The 27,649-nt window shown below is 46.0% G+C and overlaps 1 protein-coding gene across 1 annotated transcript in view; it reads right to left on the bottom strand.

The window, feature by feature from the left end:
- Window positions 1–21,635, bottom strand: part of KDM5B (lysine demethylase 5B) — a 57,247-nt gene extending 35,612 nt beyond the window's left edge. Inside the window, exons 1-5 of the mRNA XM_064472420.1 lie at window positions 21,226–21,635; window positions 8,650–8,727; window positions 7,249–7,371; window positions 6,157–6,327; window positions 1,065–1,199 (exon numbers count right to left, since the gene is read on the bottom strand). Of these exons, the coding sequence (XP_064328490.1) occupies window positions 1,065–1,199; window positions 6,157–6,327; window positions 7,249–7,371; window positions 8,650–8,727; window positions 21,226–21,363 (645 nt within the window). The 5' untranslated portion in view covers window positions 21,364–21,635. The remainder of the gene's footprint in view (window positions 1–1,064; window positions 1,200–6,156; window positions 6,328–7,248; window positions 7,372–8,649; window positions 8,728–21,225) is intronic.
- Window positions 21,636–27,649: the final 6,014 nt, after the last annotated feature.

Here is a 27,649-nt window from a genome sequence, read left to right as displayed (position 1 = left end):
GGCAGACTTTGCAACAACTCAGCTGTACTACTTGGTAGCCATAAAGACCAAGATTAGAACAACAGGAGTTACAGAGTCTGAAACAAACTTAGATAGAAACCTGGATTATAAACAAAAAGGGTTAATTGTGACCTTCCTAACTCACAATGTCACCGCCAGTAAGACCGTCTCTGGGGAATAACCCTCTCCTACTTTTCCTCTGCTCAAACAAAAGAGTCAACTCTCTGAAGGCAGGAACATCAGTCTGGAAAGACTGAAGTCACAGTAGAATGGTTTTCCAGCAAAGGAGACAGTGATTTCCTAAAATATATCGTCACAGGAAAACTCTAGACAGATATAATCAATAAATTTTATGCTTATCCAAATAAATACTATTTCTTAAGCACAAGATTAATCCTGTTTGATTGTACAAAACCATACCGACTTAATGTTACACAATTTTCCCCTTATATTACATGGTGAAAGTATAGCAAATTGACAGAATTCAGAGTAAAAAATTAAATACAACAGTGCTAATAATATAAGAAACCCCTCCTCTGCTCTAACATATGCTTCAGCTCATGATTTACAGAAATCTCCCAACTCATTTAAAGAATAACTACTGTTCACTGGCTGTCCTCTGAGGAAACGACAGAGATCAAAGCTGCAGAAGACAAGCTTCATTTCTAGAATTTGTCATCTGTCTTTTAATCTTCAAGGTCCATATTATAAATGATTCTGCTAAAAACATTATTATAGCATACACACTCGTAACTACTGTAAAAGTGGAACAGCTTCAGTGAGAGAGCCTCTCAGAACTCCCAACCAGCGTAACGCACTTTTTGAAGTATTACACAACCCTTACTATCCTATTTATAATTTATGCAGTTATAAATATGTAGGTATGTTTAACAACAGCAAAGAAAGTTAAACAGCTGCTTACTATGCATATACATTTAGTGATCTGATTGAAATAAAATCTGTCCTGCAACTTAACTAAAACCTCTTGTGCCGTGTTGCTAGGCAAACTATCACTTCATTACGATTTCAAGCTCGGTCACCCATATAAAGACAGATTCTCTCACCTCTGCTCTCAGGCGTTTTGCTCGACGAGCAGGTGGACAGGTTTCAGATGGCTGCACAGACTGTCTCTGTGGAATATCGTGGGGCTTATATTCCTTGTCCTTTGTGTCACTGGTGAGATCTGGTTTCTGCAAGCACTAGACACACACAGTTTGATTACTTCATTTCTGCTTCCACTTTAATACAGACTTTGTGTAGAACAGTTTCCTGACTAATGTGAAAGAATGTAGACAGGGCTTTAACAATTACTGTGCTAATAAAAACAGTTAACTATTTATGACAATTGTAACATTACCTATTTGAACAAGTCAAAGTCACTTCTTCCTGCCCTTTTACTGAATGCAATAATCATAATAAAGGATCTTAAATAAAGCTGAAGTCATCCTTTAAATTTTATGAGCACCAAACATTCCTCTATGTGAATACCAATACCAATTCTTCTAGTAGATGGTGCTTTTGGAGAGCACATCAACAGCATACTGGGAACTGCTATAGTGTCCTCAGGTTGCATTACTGTAATGCTAACATAGAAAGCAATATAAAAGTAAATTACAGCCTATCATACGCCCCTGCCTTAAACAATATACAGTTTTGTCTGCAGAACATTGCAGAAGTTACATTCCTTATGTATTTTGGAGAGGACAATGCTGCTGCATGAATAAAGGGCAGAAAGGAAGACGATACAATAACAGTGTTAGTTCTTTCAAGTCACCAAATGAACACATTTAATTGCTGAAAACTGTGCATACAGTTGGCAAGAAAAATAACAATTAATGATAATTCCGAGTTTATCAAGGCACACAACATTCAGTAACAGCAGACAAAACATAAGTTCTTCATGAGTAAACAACGTATCTTGAAGAAAGAAAAAAGTCTTATGCTGTCGGGAAGTATTTCACACTAATTGCCAGATCCACATTTCCCCAGCTCCCCAACCAACATCTGTTCCCATCACAAGCATTTTCTCAGCAACAGAGAAACAGGACAGGGACTGCAAGAGAAACACTGCAGCGGCATAAGGACCGATGCTCTGTGGACAGCACAGAAATCAGACTTTCAGAAAAAAATGATAGTCAGAAGCAAGGGGTGAAGGAGGAAAAAGTGGTATTTTAGAAGAAAAGTCCATGCTGAAAGAAAGGTCTATTTAACTAAAGAGAAATATCTGTCAAGGGTAGCAGGATATCATTACCTGTCACCCACAGACAGCCCACAACACTGCTCAAAGAAACCTCCACATTTTCTATTTTATTTAGGACTGTTTTCGACCTCAGACCTTGTAAGCTCTAGACTTATTCTTTGAAAGCCAATGTCTGACTTAATTTCCACATTAAATACACACACAAAACCACCTAACTTTGCAGCTTATGCACAGGGGCAGTAAGTCCTGGCTGATGCTCAAAGTTGAGCATCATGTTCTTGTGTGATATCCAAATCTTTCCCTACAAAAAGTTTCTACTGCTTCTAGTAACAAAGGACACATGACCTGTGAAAGCAAGTCTCTAGAAGGCAAACAGCTTTTCCTAAACAAAAGGGCAGTGAAAACTGGAAAGAAAAAAATGAAAAAATGGCAGGAAAAAGCCCTGTTCATTAGGAAATCCCTTCTGGGCTTTTTTTCAAATATTGAGGTTCCACCAACTATTTAAGCAGAAACATTTCCCAGTGCCTCAGTAACCTGAAGGCAAAGCACTAGTATGAAGTGGCTGTTAATTAACATTTTCAGTTGTACCTAGAAGAAGAACCAGAAGTGTAAGTCCTGTCTCAAGGATGGGAATTCCTCTGAACATACTTTCCTCCTCGCCTGAGCTCATCAACTGCCAGCATAGGTCTTGAACCAAGGACACTAGCTGCTATTTCAGTCCTTTCCTCTCCCAACTAACAGAGCCTTTTTGGTAAGGTTAAGCTTTATCAATAGTTTACCCTAAGGTCATCCTACCTACTGTGCTCTAGATTGCGATCGTGATCCCACATTCTGAGAAGACGGCTGCACATGTAATCCTTGAACTCCAAATGGTGGCAGAGACTAAGTTAAAAGCCCATCAGCTGAAACCATTAAGTAGCAGCTCCTTCGCCGGCTGTCGAAGGGCACAGCAGGAATGTTCGTGAGGCCTCCAGGATGTCAAAAGATGGGAAAAAATAGAGATACAACTCATCTCCTCCAGGTTTAGGTGTTTATGAAGTAGTAATTTACACATAAGCTAATCACCCAGGCTCCCTGTACTTACTGAATAGAACTGGTCTACCCCTGCTATGCACCCATGTGAGGATAAGAACCATCACACTCCAGAGGTGCTTATTTTTCTCCAGTAACAATAAAGGGTGCTAGAGAACTATCACACAGAAACATCTTTGTTAGAGGCATCACATATAAATTTTTTGACATATGAATCCCACTAGGACATTAACACCTTAGTTTGAAAAAGATTCCAGATCCAGAATTCCTGAACCAGTAGTATTCACTGAAAAACAGAACCCCACAAGACTACCTCTAGCCCCCCGAGATAGTAGGTGCATTTTAAATCATGCAAATATCTGGGCAATGCCTCAAAGATGCACTGACCGAAGACTCTGGACTCCACGTAGGGGGACATGGATCCCTCTGGGCATACAGTGTGGTTTTGTAGTACCGTACTCATGGTTACTGGGGCTAAGAATATAAGCGAAGCACAGATAGCGAGGACTGGTACCCCAACGGGTTGACTGCGGCTACTCTGGAGGCAAACACCCAAGGCCTGTCTAGTCCAATGTTTCGAGATAAGAATGAAATACACACACCCCTGTGAGAGCTGGAGTATTAGAAACTGGCTTGTTTAAGAAATTTTTGCTATTTGACTGAAGAAGAGCTCTAATAAAAGACAGCAATCTCTTGGACTCTGAACAGCTCCAGACAGTGTCACTATTTTAGTGTGTAGACAGAGTATGTCCAGCTGGGATTTTTGTCAAAATAACTCCTGGAGCCAGTTTAACATGTATTTAAACCACACATACATAAACAATTAATGCTATACACAGAGCTGGATGACATTTAAGTTATGGCACAGTCATTAGAGGAAACTACCACATTCCGTATTGTCGGCTTTCACAGAAAAAGTCAATGAATATTGCAAGTAGTATCAATTTTTAAAAATTTCAAAAAAATTCAGTGAGTGCAGCACTAATCTTTTATGGACAACTGTCCTGGCTGCATGAAGAGTTTCTGTCAAAAGGCTTGCTGAAATATTGCAAGAAGGAACCACACATCTCAAACTGACAGCTGTCAAATCAAGTAGCTACATCTTCTCCAGAAACAAAAATCACAGACGCTTAGATTCCCGGTAAAGCACTGAGACACACAATGAAACGGACACCTACGCAAGGAGCATGTGGGAAAGTACCACTTACTGAGGACACACAGAAGAAAGCCAAAAAGAATCTCATCTGAGATTCCACCTCAAAAAATACATTGCAAAACAAACTCAGCTGGAGAACAACATTGTCAGGAAGAAAAAAAAAGTCAAATCTTAGAGTGAGAAGTGAGCTAAACCCAACGTGTTTTTGTGGATTCTCTCAGTTCCTTGAAAATACACATCTCTGCCACATATGGGAGGGGAATATTTTAACAGCTTGAGTGGGGAGGGAGTTAAAAAAATTAAGTTAACCATACCTACATAGCTTTCTCAGAACGACATCCACTAAACACATCAGTTTGGAACAAATGTCAGGTGCCCATTGTAAGACAGAGCTTGGAGAGTTACGTTTAAAAAGAAGAGTGACCTCATTTAAGAAGGCTTTTCTCTTCTAAAAGGGCCCACTACTGAGAAAACCATGAATGGAAACATCAACTGCATGACAGACACTCACTTGGGGAGCGTGGTACCATGCTGTTTTACAGCTTCTAATTAGATCTTTCCCTGTGCAATTGCAACCTCAAATGTGAAAGCGAAGCAAGGTGTCACAGAACACACCAGCTTCAAGAAAAATTAGAATCTTCAGTTTTCAGAGCTAATAAAAATATGTTTTCAATTAAATGCCTTCAGAAAATGGTGTTGTTTTCCATTACGTAACATGAATGTGTTTGAGGCAAGGCAAAATATTTTTGCTAGAGTAGTTTCCCTAGCACGAAGATCTTTATCTTCAACTATATTTTGTTCTTACCCTCCGTTTGTACAACACCTAAGCCTACGCAAGTTAAATTACTTTTTCTGAAGGGTCTGCAGAATGTAGCTGTTCTTCGCTGAAAAGTGATCATCCCCAGCTAAGCAGGAAGCCTTCAGTTCCAACCTTTCTTCACTTATGTCAAATCCCTCCCTCATTTTGGTAGCTTTATGTAGAAGGCTAGTGTTGATCTCTGTAGGTTAGGATATGCTTGTAAGAGGATTCAGGCTTTTATTGCTTAAAAAAGGCCAACACTCCTCTCCTCAAAAGATCATCATGGTAAGTGTTGGCAACTGCAACCTATTTTGGTTTTCCAAAGAAATGACTACTGCTCTATAAGAGAAGCTCTATTCTTCATCACAGATTACATTGCTTCCACTCTCAACCAACCCTGAATTTTGTTGTAATGGCCAAATCTAAGCAGGAAGGATGAAGATTTAAGCTTGAAAGAAGCCAAAGTTAACTACACCATGTTAACCACGAAGCATTCTTGGACACCCTTAGTGAAAATCACTGCCACGGTTTGATATACTCCTTCAGTCACTCTACGTACAAGTGATACAGACCCACAGCTCTCTTCTTGTATCAGAGAGATGGACCTACAATGACTTGTGAATAAAGCAGTATTTTGCATTTGACAAAACAGCATTAAAGAAATCATGATAGAACCCTGCATGTCCGTTATCATGATGCTTCTGTAAACTGTAGAGAGAACACACAGAGGTAGCATTCAAAGCAGTCGGTAAGAGGTTACCTTAAAAGGTAATTCTAAAAACTTTACTTTTGATCAGAAGTTTGCCTACGGCTTTCTGAATTGCTTGCATCAACGCCACAGATCGCGTCTTGTCACCTGCACGCCATAAAGCATAAAATGCAGTCTTTGGAAACATTCCATCAGTAAGTAAAACACAACAGGCTCGCTGCTAAATTAATTGGGCTTCAGTTAGCTTCAGTATAGCTTACCAATAGGCTCGCTCCAGACTGGAATAAGTTGTAAGGATAGAGAATGCGCTCGTAATGTGCACGGATGTGCGAACCCACGGCTTTGCCAGGAGCAAATCCCATCCTAGTGGCTATTTTGGTCCATTTTCTCTCCTTGCAAACTACATCAAATCCTCCTTCTTCTGCAACTAGCTAAAAAGTGAAACCAAAATGGTAATATATTTAACACTAAAATTATCAGCATTTAAGGAAAGCACTGCTAGTTTAAAAGACAACACCACAATTGCTATTTTAAACCAGAAAAACATAGGTTTAAAGAACAAACAGAACCAAAACAAGAAAAAAAACCAAACCCCAACAACCAAAAGAACCTAAGCCAAAACGTGAGAGTTGTTTAAAAGCTGTAACTGGAACACATAACATATAACCTATTCAGAAAGAGTAAACTTGTTGAACTGCTTTACGATCAAGTCAGCACCTTTATTAAATGACCAAACAGTAATTCAGCCTACTTTTGAGAATCTGTCTGGCTGCGGTTTGTCACACCGCTAGTTTGTATTCCAACATGACTTTCTAGCACAGAACAAACAGTTCTTCTCACTGGAAGAAGTACTATGAAATAGGCTCAAAATCAACCAAATAAAAACTAACCTAAACATAAAGAAACAGAGAGAACACATCCTTGGGGTCAGTGAATCCGTCCCCTGCTATCAGAATACATACATTTCTCCAGAAGTTTAACAAACTTCATCCTAAGAGTACTTGGATTTTTTTTCTCCCTTATTTCTCATGGAAAAATGTTTTTCTCACTGCTGTCATTGTTCAGAAGCTTCCTTCAGTTAAGCCTAGGTTTATTCTCAACCAGTTTGCATCCAAATTCAACTTTAAAGAAGAGCTGGAAATTTTATTTGATCTCCTAGCTCACATGGGAACTCCCACAGTATTGTGTTTTATACTATTCTGTCACATTAGCTATGTTAGTTTAAACAAAGCAATACTTTTCCCAGCTTAGATATACCCCGTAATGTCCCTTGAACAACTGTGATAGCATCCCAGAAACTGAGATAACACATCATCTTTTCAGGAAAAGTTCCTCCCTTGTAACAGTCTTACTCTGTTAAGCTGAAATAAATCCAAGATCTTCCTCTCCACATGTGGAATTTTCAGGGTGCATCCTTGAAGCTCCCAAAACTTTGCAATCTGGTCCAGAAAATTCAGCTTTACACGAGTTTGGGCCTGAAAGAGAAAAAAACCCAACCAACTGCATCCTAAATGCAGATTGAGCTCTTGTATCCCAGTGTTTATAATGTTGCAGCCTCAGCAAGTATAATTTTGCATTTTTCACTCTCATATGTGGGGAAAAAAAGCCCGTACAGAAAACTCCAGTCTTTCCTCAAGTCAATTTTGTTAACTTCTACTGCATTTAGAAAAGTACTTTCTGAGAACAGACAAGCATTGAGTTATGAATTATTACCGCTTAAAAACAACCTGAACTGTGTTGCTAGGATTTATTACATTTATTACTCTAATATATGTAATAGTTATTATTTATAATAAATCAAAAATAAACCAATGTTTTTTGTTTATTACCAAAAAAACCCCAAGCAAACAAACAAACCCACCCCCAAAAAACCACACCAAAAAAGGGGGTTTTTTATTAGCCCTTTTCACTCCCAACTGCATTTGTTTCATTTCTATGGATATAAACTGGTCAGGGCAGGGAAAGCCAACGAGTCTGTTTGCACAGCAATTCACACAGTAAGATAATTGGACTGTTACTGTGTTAAAGAGTAGTGGCTTAGACTAATTTTGAAGCATTTCATTGTTACCACATTTTTCTATTCTTAAGGTAAAAAAATGGCCATGTCTATTCAGACTAGCTTGCCCCCAAAACTGCAGCAAGAGCTCTGACCCAGCTCGCATCCACACAAATCTCTCTGTTTTTAGCATTCGAGGCCTTACCCTGGCACAACCACACCAGGACTTTAGAAAGCCAGCACCATGGGAAAGATCAGGCAGGCAAAGAGTCGCCGTCATTCCGATTTGTACCAGGAGCGAGCTAACCAGGACTCCTTGCCACTCCCCCCTTCTAGTCTGAGTTCATGAAAGCAGTGAATGAAAGTGCTTGCAAACAGCAAATTTTGCACCAACTGAATCCAGATTTTCTAATTGTTCCTTCCAAACGGCTTGTTATTTTTAAAGCACTCTGTAAATGTTTCATCTATGGCACTTGAGAATTTGAGTTTAACCACTTACAAGCACCTCTGTGTGGAAAAACGCCTGAATTATGTTCCTTTAATGAGCATTAACTTTACTTTTTATGCTTGGTATGTTTTTAACTAGGTTCTGAGACAGATGAATTTCTGTGCTAATTAAAAACTAACGTTCAGAGGTCCTGAGTGCTGTCAGCTCAAGTCAAACACAGCTCAAGGTCAATCCACTGGAAAACATCACCTCTCAAAAAAAATATTTCAATGTTTTGGAGCAGAAGCAATGTTCAGCTTTACAGTGTACCTCTAATTCATTGAGCCTCTGGATCCTCGGTGTAAAGTGAAGCTTGTCGACATCACATGCAAATGGAGGCTGCCAGTCCTGGAAAAAACAGAATAGCTTCATCAAAAGACCAGGAAAATGAAGGAAGCTTCCCTATATGCCATCAAAAGCCAGGTAAGCCCGAAGCACAGAAGAGGTCTCCGTGGCTTCCAAGCCCTCCTCAGTCCAAGCAGCACAGCACACGTCCCTCCGGCACGCGGCAGGGTCGCAGCGCGGTGGCTGCACAGCACCTCCCCGCAGGCGAGGGCCACATCCCAACCTGCCAGCCATCGCACCCCACTACGCCTCTACTTTTGTTTCCAAATTACTTCTTGTTGAACAAGCCTAGAAAGCAGGGAAAAATTAAATAACCTGAGTTAACTCCTGCCAGTCTCATTGTTCACCCCTTAAATATTTCATTGTGCCTTTTTAAAAGAGACAGATATTGAAACTGTGAAATAAATGACATTTGGAGACTAAGGACCTGTCCTCAAAGACGAGCCCTGAGTTGCACGCAGAGTCAGTCCATCATCTCCCCGCCGACGCGGGGCGCGTCAGGGTATGGCTGAGGCTATCGCCCTGGTTTCACCACAACCGTCCCCTGCCCAAGCCCATTCCCAAATGAGAACCACGACAGCCGAGGGCTGTGTCTGCCAGAGAGCAGGAGGAGAACTCCCTGCAAGCTGCCGCCGCGCAAGTCAAACCCACGCAGCGCTTCAAACGGGAGAGAGAAACTCAGTTACAACCCTGAGATGGGGCATCGCTGCTATTAGCGCATTCGGTACGTGAGCACGCAAAACAGAACAAAGCGAAGTTTTGTAAACCGTGATCCAAACCGTAACGCCTGCCTCCACCGGGACGGCCAACACTTGATAGCAGAGACTTTAAACGCTCCTGAAGGACAAACACATCAGCATTCATAAATGCTGGTCTCCAAATCAAACAGCAGCTGCACTAAAAAACAGGGAAAAAAAGCTTCTTTTCTTAATTCCTTGTCTGCAAACATTCAGGAACAGCTGGAATTTGACCAATTAAAAAAGACTATTCCTACTTTGTCAGAATACCTGCAAACTGGTAGTGTTATTTATAAATACAACCATAAAGCAATTTTATCTTTTCGATATCTGGCATCTATCACATGCGGTCGGTTTGGCAACACACAGCTTCAATAAACCAAATTAGATTTGATTCAAACTTGACATTAATTTAGTACATATAAAACTATCTTATTATCACTAATTACAGAATGAAGATAATGTGCACCAGAGCTACTGGTAGTGGAGTAAGACAAGAGCTTTCTGCCAGGGAAAAGAACAATGTTTCCTTAACGCCTGTAGATTAGGGAAACTTTAATAAGATCAGCATCACGAGCAGAGTATTTGTTATTTTAGCACACATGCTAAACTAACTAGTGTCAAAAACAACCATAAAGGATTTGCACAGCAGTTAGCTGACACAGAAACCTCCAGGCTCAATTCTGTATTGTGACAACCCCACCCTGTCCCTGGAGCAAGCCCACGGCAGAACCTGGTATTTTCACAACTGGAGAGGAGGGATACAAGAGTCAGCGAGAGCGTGGAAAGCCTGAAGAGCAAAGGGAGATGGCTGTCTACGTTTTACCAAACTGACTAATCCAGACCTCTAAATTAGTAATAGGAGTTTTCTGATCCTACAAGGCATTTTCAGGACATCAAAACTTGGCAAGGCCAGGTTGAAATTAAAATTTGAACTGGAAATTAGACGACAACGGGGGGTCAGGATGGCAAACGATCAAGAGGATGGTCAATCCTCAACCAGCGGGACACGCGTAGATTGCTACTTCATTTTTGTTCTTTTAACCGCAAGACTAAGACTGGTGTCCAATGACATGGCGTTCTTGAACAACTAGATAAAATTACGCTACATTTTTGTTTGCCAGAGCACCAACTGCAATGAAAATTCCAAGTCTGACAGAGAAAACATTTGACATTCTTCTGTAGCGTCCTGGTATCTGATGGCTCCCAAGCTGTAAGATGAGAAACGTGACCGGGAACATTTAGGGCAAGACTTGAAGTGTGGTACTTCACACAGCAAATCTCACTTTCAAGCAGAACCGACTGGTCACATCATTAGGCACAAGTCTGGAGTTTGCTCTGTACATGAGGACAGAAGAACGGCAACCAAACCAGGAGAGGACACACAGTTGCAATGACACACAGAACACCCATGGGACATTCTGGGGACCACATTAAATTGCCGAAGGGAGAGCTGTAAGACCCTAAGCACTCTGCTTAGGCTGAGAGAGTAAACAAAAAAGAGGTATGTGCTGACTAACTGCTTAGCTAAGCAATAAGACAAGACTGTCTCCAAGCCATGCATTACCCTAGAACAGGGTCCTGTAGATCTGCAGAGGACAAGAAAGAGGAATAAAAAGAATGGGAGCAAGAATTCAGCTCACACAGGCAATAACACTACCTCTAACACTGTTACTGAGCCTGATGCTGTGCTTCAGGGCTATCACTTGCAGATAAATTACTGGCAGACCGTCAGTAAAGCCGAAGAAGGGAAAGGACAGCGCAGGAGACTTCAGGTTGGGCCACGTGTCCCCTGGCACAGTCTGCTGCTCTGGGGAGGAGCCCAGAGGAAAGCCTGCGTGCCACTGGGGCACAACAGGAAGAACTGGATTCCTACCTGTTCCTACAGGTTCCAGCTCATGCTCAGTCTTAAAGAAATAAAGATGCATGGGTCCCAAGGACAGAGCTGATTAGCTCCATACATCTCTTCCTTATTACTGACTGGCACACGTTTTGGGAAATACTTTCCTTTTCAGCCAAAAGACACCTGCTCTAGCAAAGCACTACTTATCTAGTTCATCAGAAAAAATAACAAGACTCCTGACAACACAGGCTTCTAAAACAGGTATTTTCTGCAGTTTGCAGTTTAAGTTTAATGATACCGAATGAACAATACACACACCAGAGCACTTTGACAGTACATCAGCTGTTTTACAAAGAGAAGCTTTAGAAACTTGATCTATTTGATACAGGACTTTCAGCCTATCAGGCAGATGGGTCCATCAACTAGAAACAAAAAATTAACAGCCTTAAAAGTGTTTAACAAGGAGAAAGTCATTGCAAGAACTTCTGTTGAGATATGGTAAATTGGCTTCATGAGAGATACCAGGGATTTACACTGGCTTTCAATATTTTTAAGCAGGTAGAGCTGAGGGAAATGCATGCTATGTAATAGGTCATATTAGATCATGATAAAAAGACTTCTGACTAGAAACACACTACTGCACATCCCATTTATCACAAAATGTTTCATATGACATTAGTCACAGTTACAGACACGGAGCCATTCACCATTTGGACAAATTACAGCAGAGGTACTAAACAGGCCATCCTGACTGTCATCAATTCATTTCAAAGTCACAAACAGTTCACTCTGGAGCATCTGAACTACTAAAAGTCCATATAACCAATGAGAATAAAATTTATTGTCTTATATTCCAGGGTATGGCAAGTTCCTCAACTCCTAAACAAGATGGCTTTGACCCTTCTTCAATATTATTTACTCAACAAGAAGCTTGCATACATTTTGAAGCACAACTTACTAAGATAAATGCAATGTTCATTAAAGGGAGTATTAAGAGACATGTATGTTTCGAAAGAAATGCCTTTATGCACCTAGGAAATGCTGCAGCACCACAAGAGGGAGCTTTTTCATGGCAAGGCTAATTCTGCAAATCTGCTGATCTGCATGATGAGGTCTGCTGTGGAAGAAAAGAGCACACACAAACCAACTCTGTGGGCCCACTTCCCTTAAATTTGTGTCTGGGAAATCTGTGAGGCTAGCCATTTCCATCCAGCGTGCACTTGCAAGGTCCTCAAAAGCAACTGGTCTGAATTTCCCCCCCCCCTTTTTAAAAAGAAAGTTCCAAAAGATAAATTTAAGTTTCTTTCAACAACCATGCTAAACACTAAGATTAAGGATACGCAAAAAGAAAACCTGAATTTCCAAAAAAATCAGGAGTTTTTACACTGCCCAGGTGCTTCATCTGACTTTGTTGCTTTCTACTGCCCACACATGGTTGTTAGAAGCCTGCAAGAGACAGGCAAAATCATTTGCCTATGAGAGCATGTATTTGTACACCAGACCTAGCAGCGTAAACCTGAATACAAATCCATGCAAAAAACCAGACTGTCATCAGAATTTCAAACTTTTCTATAAATTTTATAGACAAATCTAGGTGTGCAGAAGGCATGCTCTCAGAATCACATTAACATTTCAAGTAGTAATGCAAACTACAAATAGTCAGGAGAACTATTTCTGTACTATTTCTACATTCCTCCTTCCAGATTCGTTGTTGCAGCAATGGCAGGCTTCATATAATTTCAGCTGGTAAGCCCTGCACCTCATCCAAACTCACTCTCTAATTAAAATTTAGCCACCACCCCCTCCTTGAATTCAAGGGAACAAGAAATTACCACTGTCATGGTAAGCTGTTCTACAAGTTAGTTAGCTTCAGCTTTTCTTTCTCCCTTAGCCCCATCTCATTTTTAACCAAATATCTTGTTTGTTTACCGTCCAAGAAGCTACTCATGAATGCTCCCTGGAAGCAATGTTTCAATATATTTTTCAATAAACAAACATCTTTTTTTCTTCTCTTTACAGGACCAGCTTCCCAGCCCCACAAATAAAGATTTTCCTCAGGCTTTCTTCTGAAACCTCTCCTATTTTTCAACATCTTTTGAAAACTGGAAGCAGCTTTTTAGTTGCGATCTCTCCAATGTCAGACACAAAAAAAGATGTCACTTTCATTATTTTGCTAGACAGCATCTCATAGTAAGATCCAAAAGAATACCTTAGCAATTCTTGCCAGAGAAACACATATTCATTCAGTTAACTATAGCAATTCACTGCTTCCCAGGATGCCCACCCTGTGAGCGTGACCTACATTCTTTGTTCCCAGATCTATGATCTTGTTTTTGCAAAGGTGTTACGTGATTGCTGCCTCTGAGAGGGAGGGAGCAGACTCGGTGACTCAGGAGGTCCCTTTTAGTCTCAAGGTTTTATGACTACATTAAAAACACACTCAAAAGAATCTTGGATGGCAGAATCTATGCCAAACTGATATGCACCACCATTTCTCAGCCCAGCAGTCAGTGGGTCATCCACAAAGCTTCCTCCTGAAGAGGTAACTAAGCCCCCTCTGACCCTGTTAAAAGGCTAACAGTAACTGGTAACTCCAATCACCATCTAACCTAGTTTGTGGTGACACGGTCCTTGCTTGGTCAGTTTGAACGTAGGTGATTTTCCCAAAAACATTTAATTCCTCCTTGCTAAGAAGAGGCCCCCAGTGCAGTAACACACCTTACACATGGAACCCTTCAATAATGTAAGCTTGGGGGAATATTTCTCATTTGAGACAAAATTGGGCTCTGTTATGTATTGCAGACTAGCAAAGGAGAACACACACAACAAATCCTTCCCACCTGAGAACCACAGCCAAAGATGAGCTTGCAATGGGAGCCACCTCTCTAGATCCCAATGTTTCTGTGCCAGCTCTGAACTTGGAGAGAAATAAAAGCTTAGGTAAACTGGAGATGATTCTCAAGTGTCAGAGCCAGCTGCTCCTTGGGAGCCAAAAGGTAGAGGATGGAAACTATATGTAGGGTTTGAACATCAACACAAGATAGCTAGCGGGGTTTATACACAGTTTCCTAGAACTCCATGGAGGCAACTGCACGCAAGGAACAGATACAGAGGCTCCGGCAGCACCAGGTGAGGATAAGCAACGCACCAGCAGCACTGTGCAAACAGCTGGGGATGCATGGCGCGCTGGGGTCCGTGCACTTGCAGCGCATTAAAGATCACTGATTCACCTCCAAGGCACTGACCTAGACCTTGAAGCAGGGTGCCCATCACTCCAGGGACCAGAGGCTGCTGTCAGCGGCCGAGGGCCCCCAGCCCCAAGAGCTGCTGCCATCTCCACTCAAGAGCAGTACCGTGGACCTTTGGTCTGACCCCACAGTACATTCCCACAGGACATCCAACTGGTGAGCGGTGCAGACGGCCGTTTCTGGGGCTCTCCCGTCTCAAGTCTTCAGGCACAGTCTGTGCCCTCTTCAGATCTGTAACCAACAGCTTTCAAACCTGGATTTTCAATCCCAATGTAACTTGGATTAAGGCCAAGATCTGAATTTAACAGCCATCCCAGCACAGAAGGGGACCAGCAATGGATGCTGCTGCTGGCTCCATCCTTCGGCAGCCGCGGAGCCTCAGCTGGCCAGGGCTCTGCCCCTGCCAGGGGGATTCTCCCGCAGCTTCTGCCACTGCAAGGGCCACGGCCTGCTGTCCCAGCTATGGGCAACACCCTCCACTCCAGCTGCTCAGATCCATTTTCACTTGTAAAGCACCTACTTTCAGTGAAGAGCATTTACTCAGACACGTATAAGGGTCGCAGGCTGTACAATCCCAGTTCTCACTGGCTTTTAAAAACACAGCCTGGTCTCCTGAACACGCACGCAGCACTCCCCAGATCTCACCCAGTAGTTTGGGCTTGAGAGAAAGCACATCCTAAAGGATACGCAGGCATAAGTTAGCTTCATTCACTAGCAGCTTTAGTTTCAATACTGAGAAAGGGAGTTGCGTTTAGTCTGAAACTCTAATTTCAGCTTTTAGCTAACTGACACTGCTTATCTCAAGTTAAGCAAACAAAAAACTATAAGAACTCCCCAAACCTGCTGCTACTATTTCCCTATATAGTGTTCCAGACCAAATTGTTTAATCTCAAATTCTCTGTGAGCTGAGCAGAGTGTTTAAAACCCCTCACTGGAAGAGACTGAGTCAAGGAGAGGATATTCTCATCACCCTTTAAGCACACTCCAATGTTTCAGTGGTTCTGAAGAGCAGAAACCATAACCGCTGGTGACCGCAGCAGTGCCACACATGGCAGCTGCCATTAGTAAAATAACAGTCCTTTTTCTCATATTTTCCTGATAACTACAGATCAGAGGAGACCAGTAAATAATCTATTCTGAATTTACCTAATTTCACTGTACAACCCTGTATTGAATACAGCAAATTCTTCATTTAAAGTAAATGTTTCCTCACAAGCTTCGGTGACTGATATGATTTTCTCCACACAAGAATTGGACAGCATGTGAATAGGAACCTCAGCACTCAAACATCTCTTCTCAAAAAGCCGCCCATTCTTGATCCCAAAGTGCCAGAAAGGGGCAAATCCACCCCCCACCCCACCCTCCGTTCTTTCCCCGACAGCCGATCACCTTCACAGGTACACAGGCACACCCTGACATCTAACTCAAGTGAACCTGGCTTATGCTGAACAGGAACCAGCGGCTCCAGCCCTTCTCGTCGCGACTGACAAACGACGCAGTACCTATGATTTTTCTCCCTATGAAGCTCACTTATGTACTGTAATTGAGTTATCTCTCTGTTTTCTTTTTGATAAAAATCAACTGACTGTGTCTCTGTATATTATCAAATCAGAGGGATTTGATAACACCAACTTCCGGGTCAGGCCTAAGTATAACAATTCTCTGCATTAACTCCTGGTTTAGCTGAGGTATCTTTTACAACTCCAGCACCAGGAGACTCCCAGAAGCCTCAACAAAGTCCCTCCAGAAGTGAATTGGTTTTAGTCCATAGTTTAATGAAGGGGTTTTGGTTTGCTTTGTGACTTATTTTCATTTTTATGGAGAAAAAGAAAACAAGTCAAGCAAGCAGCTGAATGAGCAGCCCGAACAGACACTGTTTAAATCAACATTACTCCTGAAAATATGTCCCCGGAGCAGCGGCTTCAGTTCTCGGAAGCCCTGTGCTTTGGGCTTCACCACTCAAGCTTTGTTAAGGTTAAATTTTTCAAAATTCATTCCTTCACGTGCAGAACTTTCTCGACACTTCTCCATATCCTCTCTAGTTGTCAAATTTTTTAAAACTTCTCAAGCGAGCGCAGTACTCTGAATGCAGTGTTGTCTGCTCTCAAGCTACCACAGAGATAAATTCATGCCATTTTTCACCAAGAACCTCAAGAGCTGCATTCACCAGTTCAGCCAAAGCATCCATTCCTCTATTACACTGGCTTCCACAAGGCTCCACAGTTCTTTTTCTATAATCCTCTCTCCTCTAAGGCTGACCTATGTTCCTTTGTTCCTAAAAGTACAACCTCACATTGAGCCTCACTTAAGCGATTACTGTTTCATAACATCCATCATTTATTAGGCAATCAGGATCCCTCTGTAACAATGAGCTACCCGCCGTAAACCTGTGAGCTACATGGAGTAATTCCTTTTGTTCTTCTAGACTTTCAATGAAAATCAGATACCCTTGGCTTGAGGTTCTGAAAGACCATTAGAAACACATCCTTCATTACAAATTCTCATTAATAGGTCAAATAATTTGTGATTCCTTCAGTGTATCAATTTTGCACAATAACAATTATTACAATTAGAATACTGAAACACACTTGATTAATTTATAGATCTCAGATCACGACAACACAACTGATTTAACCAAATACAGTCTCATAGAAAACAATAAAACTAATTTGGCATGGCCAGTTTTCATACAATCACATTTCATCCTACCACCTTTCGAGTTCCTAGTCAGGACTGTATCAGCCTTTCCTCTACCCTGGAGTGTGATGCAGCAAACAACTTCTGCGCCCATAAGGAATTTAAACCCAGAATGAAGTTAATTCCTCCTGTCCTCTTTAAAATTTCCCAGTATTCCAGGATTCACTGGAAAACATAAGTCAACAGCTTAGAGAACTCCAGTGTCAATTCAAGATTTCACCTATATTAATACAGACTTTCTAATCTTAAAACACTTAGTTTTATCAGGGCAGACTTAAGGTTACTTGGAGGCCTTAACTGTACTTCTTGATATTCACATTATTTAAAGCAATGAAGTTTACCCTGAACTGTCTTAATTTTAATGTTTGGCCATGGGGAAATTATAATGTTTCGAGTATATTGTACAATATTGTGTATTTTGAAACAGTTTACTATGGTAAGTAAGGCTTAAGTAATTGTTATTACCTATTTCTTCCTGGCAGTAAAGCAACTACACAATGAAGTGGAAGGAAGAATCCATTCCCAAGAACAACTCGGGGCAGGAATGGTATCAGATGCTCTACGTTTTACCTTTCATTCTTGAGGCTGGACTTCAAATTTATTAGACTGTTTGCTTTCATTAATTACTATTAACTACCTCCTTCAAATAATACTGATGCCATTCTCAAGCAATACTTCATTTCATTCCTCCCCAATAATTTACAGAGCTATCCTAAAATCTTCCAGAACATAAGGCCACCACCTGATGTGCCAAGTTTCAGAATAAACCACTGTTCCACATTACAATGTAAAGAAATCATAACTTATGTTTTCAGTTCACAGGAGAAAACCCTAACTACAACACCGCACGCAATGGACTGCAAAGAAGTTTTACACCACCCACTTTTCTGCATCTAGTCCCCTGCGTTCAGTTCAGCAGCAAGGAGCCAAAGCATCTCTAATTTACATAGCACATTAACTACCCGAAGCAACCACTGCTGGTAAAGCCCGGTATCTCACCTGAACACTTTGCTGCCAACGGGACTCTCTACTTACGCTCAAGACTGTTGACAAAAAGCCTTCACTTTGCTCTCCCATGTCATACAAAACAGTGAATGTGGTTATTGTTGCACCCTCTATAAGACAGTCATCGCAGTATCCCAGAACCACCCAAGTAAGAGCAAAACTAAGTCACCAGTGACGACTGGAACAAACTGAACCAGAATGAAGAGAAGAAAGCTTCTTTTGAGCGCTCAACTGGAAACTGCTGTGCAGAAAGTATACCTCCCGTTATATTCCTGGCCGTTCTTTCACCCCCTGAACATGCAACAATCACCCCAAAACCACGATCTTTCCCCGGATGTCTACAGTACATCCGACACCTCAAGACCCCACTCACAACACAGTTCAGTGTCCTCCAAACCTGCCACACAAGAGAAGCCACCACAGCTGTGGGTTTCTCCAGGCTTCCCTCACGCCCAGCTAATGCTAGCACAAAGGCACCAGAGACAGAGTTGACCCTGGTCCCTCAGAGAGCAGGGAGCTCTCCTCCTCCTGGTCGGGTGCTGAAACATCAAAGCTAGCTTAGGAGTAAGGGCTTCCTCATGAGTCACATTGTGAAGCTACAGCTGGGCACCACCAGTCGCAACCTTATTCCGTATTGCAGTTCAGACACACAAGCACAAATTCACCCGCTGATAATTACCCAGTAGAGTTTAAGCTAAAGTAATGCAAGCCCAGCAATCAAGTTTTTAATTCCTTTTTCAACGCAGATCCTGACAGTTCACGGTGCTGCCTACCTGCTTACCAGCACGTACCGGACTAAGAACACAGGCAAAAGCTTTGCTTGGATGCATGAAGATTTCAAACCTCGTCCGTCACTAAACAATACATTTGGTCGGAACATATATGATTTTGTGAAAAGGCCGATATAGGTTGTAGCTCACAGCATTATAAACCACTCGATTACACAGAAGAGAACAATAACTGAATATTCATTGCGTCTCCTGTTTTCAGGAGGAAGGCCAGGAACTACGTCAACTTCAAGGCTTTTTCTGGTAGATTTGGAAGGGCTCCCTCTATGCTCTCAGCTGGTGAACGAGCAACTGCACTTGCACAAGTCATCCAAGTAATTATCTGGGTAGATAAGAGCCGTGGTAGCAAAGCTCTCAGGAAGGCCAGGCCCCATGCAAGTATGAGGTGTTCAGCCCTCAGCAGCTCCTACTGTTTTCCTCCTACTTCTAAATACGTTCAGTGAAACGCGCGACCACAAATACAGACAGGCATTGGCTCTTTAGTGAGGATGAGAGCGTGCCGAAAATGCACTTGTAATAACTAACTCACTCCTTAGGAGAGCTATTTGTTTATGAGTCTCTAACAGATAGTTTATGAGAAGCCTTTATTAGAGCGTTTGTGTAAAAAGCCCAAGCAGCCAAGAAACATAGATAACGTCTATTCAAAACAAATCACAAATCAGAAGAAAAAACCTTCATAAAAATTCTGTTCTGCTCACGGTTGCTGAAATCCTGTTGACAATATACAGCCTAAGATGATTATTCTACTCAAAAATACTACACAAGTTCAACATTGACTATATAATGAAAACCATCTTACCCCCTTAGCTGTGTCACATTTGGCTACACCACGCAACAAGGGGCACTGGCGTATTGTACCTAGATACGCATTCAAGAGCCTTCTTGTCTGCCTTCGTGCCACTGCAAACCGGGACTCTTCCTCCACAGGACAGAAACATCTTCCTCTCCGATGAGATTCACATTATTCAGTCTGCTACAAACATTTCTATCGTCTCAGACAGTAATGTGTCGAGTTACTTCTATTTTAATTCAGAAGGAAAAGGATAGGGATGGTTACTAATGGGAGTCCCAGCAATGATCAAAACATGAAACTGAAGAGCATGTGTTTCTGAACATTATTTCTTTGAACTCAAAGTCTCGCTCACAAAACTTAACTCTGCAGAATTGTTTGTCAGCTTCACCTCTTGCTGGGTGAGATTTAAAGCTCTCGGTCCCTGTTTAGCATTCTAGTTGTTGCCGTCACATTCACTACCTCAAGCCAGCCACACCACCCGGGTCCTGCGCCACCCTCCACTTCGAGAGAGAGCGATTCACTTGAAATAAAGACAATTCACGCACGCTTGTTAATTCGGTTTTCACTCCAAGAAGCCCCTCTCCTCCCCAGCACGGCTGTTTATACCTTTCAACAAACTAACAATTATGACTACACAAACTACGGTTCTAAGATTTCTCTACACCATTTCTCAGTAAATCGAGTCGACCAACAAAGGGAAATCAGAATTCACACCCCAATTTTGAGCTCGCTACACCATCACTCGAGATGATGATGAGGAGGATGAAGGCCTATTACTCTTCCCACTGTGTATTGCATTCTAAAATGGTGGCCATGTCTGCCTGGGATTCGGCTCGCAAAGGCACCAGCCGAACTCGCAGCCGCGGAGTTTGGTGTTGTCCAACTTGGGGAAGGAAGTTACCTGTGCCAGAGCTGCGCCGGGCCCGGGGCAGGCCCGGGGCGGGCGGCGAGAGCCCCCGCCGCCCCCCGCCACCACAATGCCAACATGGAGGGCAACACCCAGCCGCTGCCTCCCGCGGGGCTCGCACGGGGGCCGCCCCCCCCTCCGGCCAGCCCCGAGCGCCGGGGGCCGAGCGGCGGGACGGGGAGCGCGGCGGGGCCGGGAGCGCGGCGGGGCCGGGGCGGCCGCTCCCCCGCTCCGCCTGACTTTCCTACCGGGCAACTCCGGCACTTGGGGAGCGACTTTGCGGGAGGGGACGGGCGCCCCTCCAGCCCCGCGGCCTCGGCCCGGGGGGCTCCAAACTTCAGAGCGGCGGCGGCCCCGCCTGCCCGGGGGTCACCGGCGCGGCCGCCGGCCCGGGGCGGGGGAAAGCGGCGGCCGGCCGCCTGTGCAGGCCGGCCGGGCCGCCACACAAAGGCCGTTCCCCGGCGGCGCCATGCGGGCACTCACCGGCGGCGGCCGCACCTTGCAGATGCCGGTCTGCTCGGCGATGGGCCGGATCTTGTGGATGAAGGCGAAGGGGTCGGCGAACTCCTCCCAGCTGGGCTCGAAGACGGGGCACTCGGGCGGGGGCAGGAACTCGGCCATGGCCCGGCCGGGGGCCGCTCGCCACCGCTCCGCCGCCGCTCCGAACAATCCCGCAACAGCCGCTGGGCCGCCGAGCGCCGCTGGAACGGGACGTGCGCCTCCGCCGGGAGGGGGGGCGGGGGGGGTGGGGGCAAGGAGCGAGAGCGCGAGAGAAAAAGAGTCCGCCCCGGCCTGGGCGGGGGGAGGGGGCGGCGGCCGCCCCGCCCCGTCACGCGCCTTTGTGAGGGGGCGCGGGGGCCGGACCCCGCGGAGGGCCCGGTGGCACCGGGAGGGCAGCGCTCCCCGCACCACCCGGCGGCCGGTGGGGGGGGGGGATGGACACGCGCACACACGGGAGCCGCAGCTCGCCCCGGCCAGCGGCCGGCCCCGCTCCCAGAGCTCGGCCCCGAGGGGCCAGCAGGGACTGAGGCCCCGCACAGCCACTCGCTAGCGCTGCCCGGGACCTCACCCGGCCCGGCGTCGCCCCCCACCCCCGCGCCCGGCCGCCTTTGTGCGCGGCCCCTCGCCGCTCGCCCCGCGCCCGGCCGCTCCCCCCAGCACCGCTGGTTCGGGGAGGTCCCTCAGCCCCGCGCCCGCTCCCCGGCCGGGCCGTCCCGCCGCGAGGCCGCCCCCGGCGCTCCGGCAGAACGCAGCCCCCTCGGCCGCCGCTGCCGGGGCCAGCGGCACATGGGTCGCCGGCTCCGCCGAGCTCTGTTTACATGCGCGGAGGGATCCGCCACAGCTGACAGCCACCGCCGACCGGCGCTTCTTTTTTTAAAGAGCCTCTCCGCACGCCGCCATTGGCTGCGCCGCCTTCGCGTCACAGCAGGGGCGGGGCCGCGCGGCTCCGCGCGGACGCATTGTCTGGGCCCGGCCCCGCGCGGCCGCCGCGAGCCCCGCCGGCCCCGGCTCGGCCCCTTTGTTCCGCGGCCGCATTCGCCTGGGCTGGGGGTGCGTGTGTACCCCTCCGCCGGCACCGGGGCAGCGCGGGGAGACCCCACCCCCCCCGCCGTTAACGGGGATAAGGGGCTCCCCTCCCCCCCCGGGGAACACGGTGACTGGCCCTGCCCCCCGCCCCGGCCATTAGCAGCGCTCCCCTCCACCCTGCGGGGCGCACGGTGACGCTTCCCTTCCCCGTTAGCCGGGACGGGCTGGGGTCGTGGTGGGGCACGGCGCCCCCATCCCCCCGCGGTGCTCGAGGCGGGGGGAGGGGCGGCCCGCCGCAGCAGCAGGCGCCGCACGTAGCGCACGTGCGTGGCTGGGCGGCCCCGCCCCCCGCCCGGCCACTGCCCACGCGCGGCCCCGCTCCCGCCCCACGCGCGGCCGCCATTAGCCGCACGGCGGGACCCCCGCCCCCCCCCCCCCGTGGAGATTGTGGGTGAAAGGAACGACCTTTAGCTGGGCGAAATCACAACTTTCAAGAGGCGCACACGGCGCTCATGGGGGAATTTTTAATAAAACTTTACTTGCTGACCTAAAATTTGAAGTAAAACTTCAAAGCTGCTCCCTGCTTCTGTAATAAAGGGGTTGAAAACATCAAACCCCAGGACTCAGGAGCCCAGAGGCAGCTGGTGGCTGAAGAGCCCAAAGCCTGGCATGGTTCAAGCAATTGAAATCCCAATTGTCTGCAAACACAGCCCAAACTCGCCTCAATTCCACATCCTCGGGTTGCTCCCCTACCCCAGACCAACCCTTCCCACATGGAATGGTTAGAGGCAGGAGGAAGATGCCAGCTACCTGAACTTCTGCTCGATCTTACAATAAATAAAACATACAGACCATTCACTGCCAGCCTTATTCTTCCCTGACTTAAAAATTGAGGGGGAAAAAAATTGGACGCAGGTTTTGTAAAGCACTTTGGTGCATAGAAAGGCAGAGGGAGGGCTGCTGCACTCAGCCATCATCGCCAGAGCCAGAACACCAGGGGCCCTCCACCACCCCCAGCCCCGGCACAGCCGCACTGTGCTGCCAAGGCTGCAGAAAGCGAGGAACCCGCGCCAGGCCGGGCGGCGCGGGCCCCATCGGACACCCCCGGGGCTCGGAGGCCAGCTCGGCCAGGGAAGGTGCCTGGTCTGAGGTGGGCACGGGACCAGCACGTGTCCCAGGAGGGCACAGCGCTGGGCGGCAGGAGCTGAGCTCTTTGGAAAGTCTTGCCCTTGCAAGGCCGCACCAACCCCAGCAGTGACACCCCGAGCTGGCTTTAGGGCCACAGCCAGGCCCCAGCTCTCGGAGCCCTGGAGACACCTCAGACTTCCACAAGCTCTGGGAGGAGGCTCCCACCATTTCCTTCACTGAATTTTATCTACAGCTGACAGAAGCCAATGAACCCACTTCCCTGTACAACAGCAGAATCAAGTTTAGACAGAAATCTTAAACCATGTATGTAAAGCCCAACATATCTGTTTTATTTTACACCAAGGAAACCTCCAGTACAAATCACCTATCTCATACCACAATCTGGAGAGAAAACTAGGCTGCTTCATCACCTTAGAACAGCTGCTCTGCATCACTCCCAAAACTCAAGGGTCTCCAGCACAGATGAGAACACTTTGAGCAACACCACTTTCGTGACTTTGTCTAAGAGTTTCCCCAAGAGTTTCAAGGATGCTTAAACACCGGTGTTTTCCGGTGTACAGCAAATAAAGTCTTTGTTGCAACAACTCTCTGAGGACTTGTTCCGTCAGAGCTGGAAGAACTGTGGTTAGCAGGACCATGTCTGCTGATACAATCTCATACAAAGGCCTCCTACGGGACTCTGACAGAAAACCACTCAAGACACAGGTACTTTACCCTGGAAGTTAGAGGAGAAAAAGCACTTGCTACAAAGGCCTAAAGGTGAGCAGAGCAGGGAGATCAAGAGATGACCCAAGGATAAAAGGCCTTGGGGTGCCTTGAAGGGAAGGTGAGGTGGCTCAGGTCTGGATAGGATGGAGATTTAAGGTAAGCAGTAAGCCCCGGAGGGTCTGTACACCCCATCAGGCATCCTACCTGTCCTCCTACCTTGCTACCTGCTTATGTAAATGTTTCATCACCACAAAGGTGCACTCTTGCACACTGCCTTCTCTTGTGAGCCCCTCCTGCTGTGACACTCGCAGAGCATTTAGTGTTTGAGGGATTAGTGTGGCACAGCACTGTCTGGCTTCATCACTGATTCTGTGATGAATTCCCCAAGTATTACACAAGCACAGACTGCAGAAAGGAAAGCAGATTTCCCTCAGTTGGAATGAGAATGCAGGCATTCCTTCATGGTTCAGTTGACTGTCATTAATTAAAGCCTTATTAGATAGGCTCTCTCCAAGCCCGCTACATTGGCTCCCAGTGAGCAGAACGGCCCCGTTTGCTGTGGTTCAGTATGACACCCAGGGGACATGGCAGCTGCTGTCCTGGCAGCGACCTTGCAGAGACATCAAGAAACAAGGGCCCAGGCTGGCCCAAGGTGAGGGCTGTCAAGGCTTCTGGCTGGTGGGGAGCCGAGTACTCTTCACTGGGTCAGGGATTTTCCCTTGCCCTTTCCTCCCTCCTCCCTCAGTTGTGCCTGGTTGTGAGCCCTGTGTAGAGGATCCACCCAGAGCCCTTTTCATCTGAGCACCCCGTTATATACTGCCTCAGCACAGCTCGCTTCATGCTCCGTTTGTTTGCAGGAAGGCCCATCAACCTGTAGGGGTATTTAGCTAATTCTGTTTTGTGGGAATGGGAACCATGCTGTGAGCCTTCCTCTTAGTGCGAAGCCTCCCCTTTGCTCTTCTGCACCACCCATCATCTGTCTGGAGCACCTCATTCATAAAGCCTGTATTGAATTCCTTGGGTCTAGATATCCAAGTCAGACACTGCAAAAGATCCGTCTTCCCCCTTCTATGTAGCCCATGCTACCCTAGACCACCTCTCCTTTTCAAAGGCTGGGTACCAGGTCAAACAGAGTAATTCCAGTCAAGTCAGCATTAATTCAGACTGATACTCACTTTGAATCACATCCCATCTGTTTCCAGGCACGCACTACAGGGCTGTTAATTCCAGTGCTAAGAATGGGCAGTCACAAAGGGGAGCTGCTTGCGAGTCAGGAGAGGGCACCTTCCATCCCAGCAGCCCAGTGTCTGTTTGGTTTAACCCAGTAACACAGCAAGAGCTCCCACTGCAGCCAGGCCTCTGGCATCCACTGAGCACTGGCTGCACTGGCCTGGGACTACAGGAACACCAAGGTGAGCTTTAGGAAAGACCATACCCTGGGCCTCCAAGCAGACAGAAGGTATCTGCACTTTGGACACCAAAAAAAGCTAACTAGACTGCTCCCAGAGGCTCCGCAATTAGCAGTACTTAAAAGTTGCTAATATTACACAGCTTTCACTCCAGAATTACCTATAAAGAAGCTGGAGGACATCCTGCCCACGAGAGTCTGGGGTTTTAGACTACCATGTCCAGAGACGATCAGCACCTCATATGGTGTGTACAGCCAGGTTTTTTTAAGTCGTAGATAAGTGAAACTCCATTGAAGTCAAAGCACTCGTTTCATCAGCAGAGTCTGGCCTAATTAAAATACTATGTGTTTAGATGATCACAACACAGGGCAGGGAAGGAAATATGCTGAGCCTGTCAGCTCTTTAAGAAAATAGGTTCCTGGGAACAAATAGATTTAGTAAGCAGAATGACAGATCAAATCAAACCAGTTTTCCTGGGCAAACCAGCAGCCTGTACAAACCTGCAAAGCAGTTTGAGTTTCATCATCAAGGCTAGAAAAGGGTTTTATATTTTCCAGAAAGCCATCTGCTCCCAGAGATGCTGATGCATGTCAGTCCTTGGGAAAAAGGACTATTAATGTGGAGCTGCTGCGGCCTCAGGATCCTAGTTGGAAACATGGAGTAGTCTGGATATAACAGACTATGGACATCTTGCAAGCATAGCTTCCAGCTCGTGGACACTCCACTGACTTGCTTTGATGCCAGGTACCCAGACTGCCTCACATCATGCCCTGCCTGAGTCTCCGCAGAAGCATTCATACACAGAGAATTAGGTGCTTTGCTGGCAACGTCTACTACAAAAGAAAGTGGTTTCAATACATAGATGCCCTGGTACTTTTTCACCTTTCTTGCAGGGTCTGGGCTCCATGCCACTGTCCTGCTCTGTGCTGGCTGACATGCCTGCTCCATGTCTCTCTGATGCCTTCTACGCTCTGGGGAAGCCAAACAAGCACCACTAGCTCTTAACTCTTCAGGCCGCAGGCTGAAGATGTCAGCTACAGGAAACCATGCAGAGGGGCCATGCTGAAGGGGTAGGCAGGAAATCTGAGCCTCGTTTGTGGGCTAGAACCAAGCTGGCCAAGGACGGAAGTCCCACAGCTGCACACAGCTCCTAGTGGGGACTATGTCAATAGACAGGTAAAAACAGCTGGTTAGCATGTGGAGTGCAAAAATACCTCTGTTCAACTATGGGAAGTCCTCTGCACTTGTGCAACTGCCTTCAGCATTACTTATTAAATTCTTTAAGTCTCATACCCTATCATTAGCTACTAAAAAGGCTGAATAAAGTCTTACTCCAAAGCCTTGGCCAGACTGCCATAAGGACAAGGATAAGCCCATCACAACCATAGGAAGCACTGGAAGGGCAGAGCTGAGGTGCTGTTTCACATGCCTCACTTTGCTCTCAGGCAGCTGCTGACTCATGCTCAACTAATTAGGGTTGTACCTTCTTGCTCTTCAGCATGCTAATCACAAACAGCAGAGCGGGACACAATCTGCTTCCAGGCAGGACACGCAGAGGGTGGGATTCTTCTGGTTAAGCATGGAGGCTTACAGGGGACCAGTCATCAATGGAGCACTTAGACAGCTGGCAAGGGTCAGACTTTAAGGTTCATTACCTGAAACCAGGTGTCTAAAATAAGTCAGCGTAACCTCACTGTAAAATCCTCTTAATTCTCTGCATTGACTGTACAGGGAGCCTTGGGTGACTAGTTCAGCTCCGGATGCGGATGCTTGGGAAAGTGAACCCCACTATGAAGCCCTGGCAGCACATCAGAGCAGCGTGGAAAATACAACTTGCCATGATGCTTAAAACCACAAAGGATATCTGTTTTTCTTAGAAAAAACTATTTCAGAAACGAAGGCGCAGCTTCTCCACCCCTACCCCTTGGCTGCAGTGAAACAGAAAGTACAATCACAACTGTTCCCCCAAAAGTATCTGAACTCAGCTGCGGTTTCTGCACAGGGTGAGTGGAAGCAGCACTAAAAAAAGAAAAAACAGAACACAAACCCAGAGAAGACCGTACCTTCTGCCAGCCTTGCAAAGCCCACAATCTCAAAGTGGTGACGCATCGCGC

The sequence above is a fragment of the Phalacrocorax carbo genome, chromosome 23 (assembly GCF_963921805.1).
Source record: "Phalacrocorax carbo chromosome 23, bPhaCar2.1, whole genome shotgun sequence".
NCBI classification, from domain to species: domain Eukaryota; kingdom Metazoa; phylum Chordata; class Aves; order Suliformes; family Phalacrocoracidae; genus Phalacrocorax; species Phalacrocorax carbo.
Note: the sequence above shows the minus strand (reverse complement) of the source record. Positions and strands in the feature narration are given on the sequence as shown.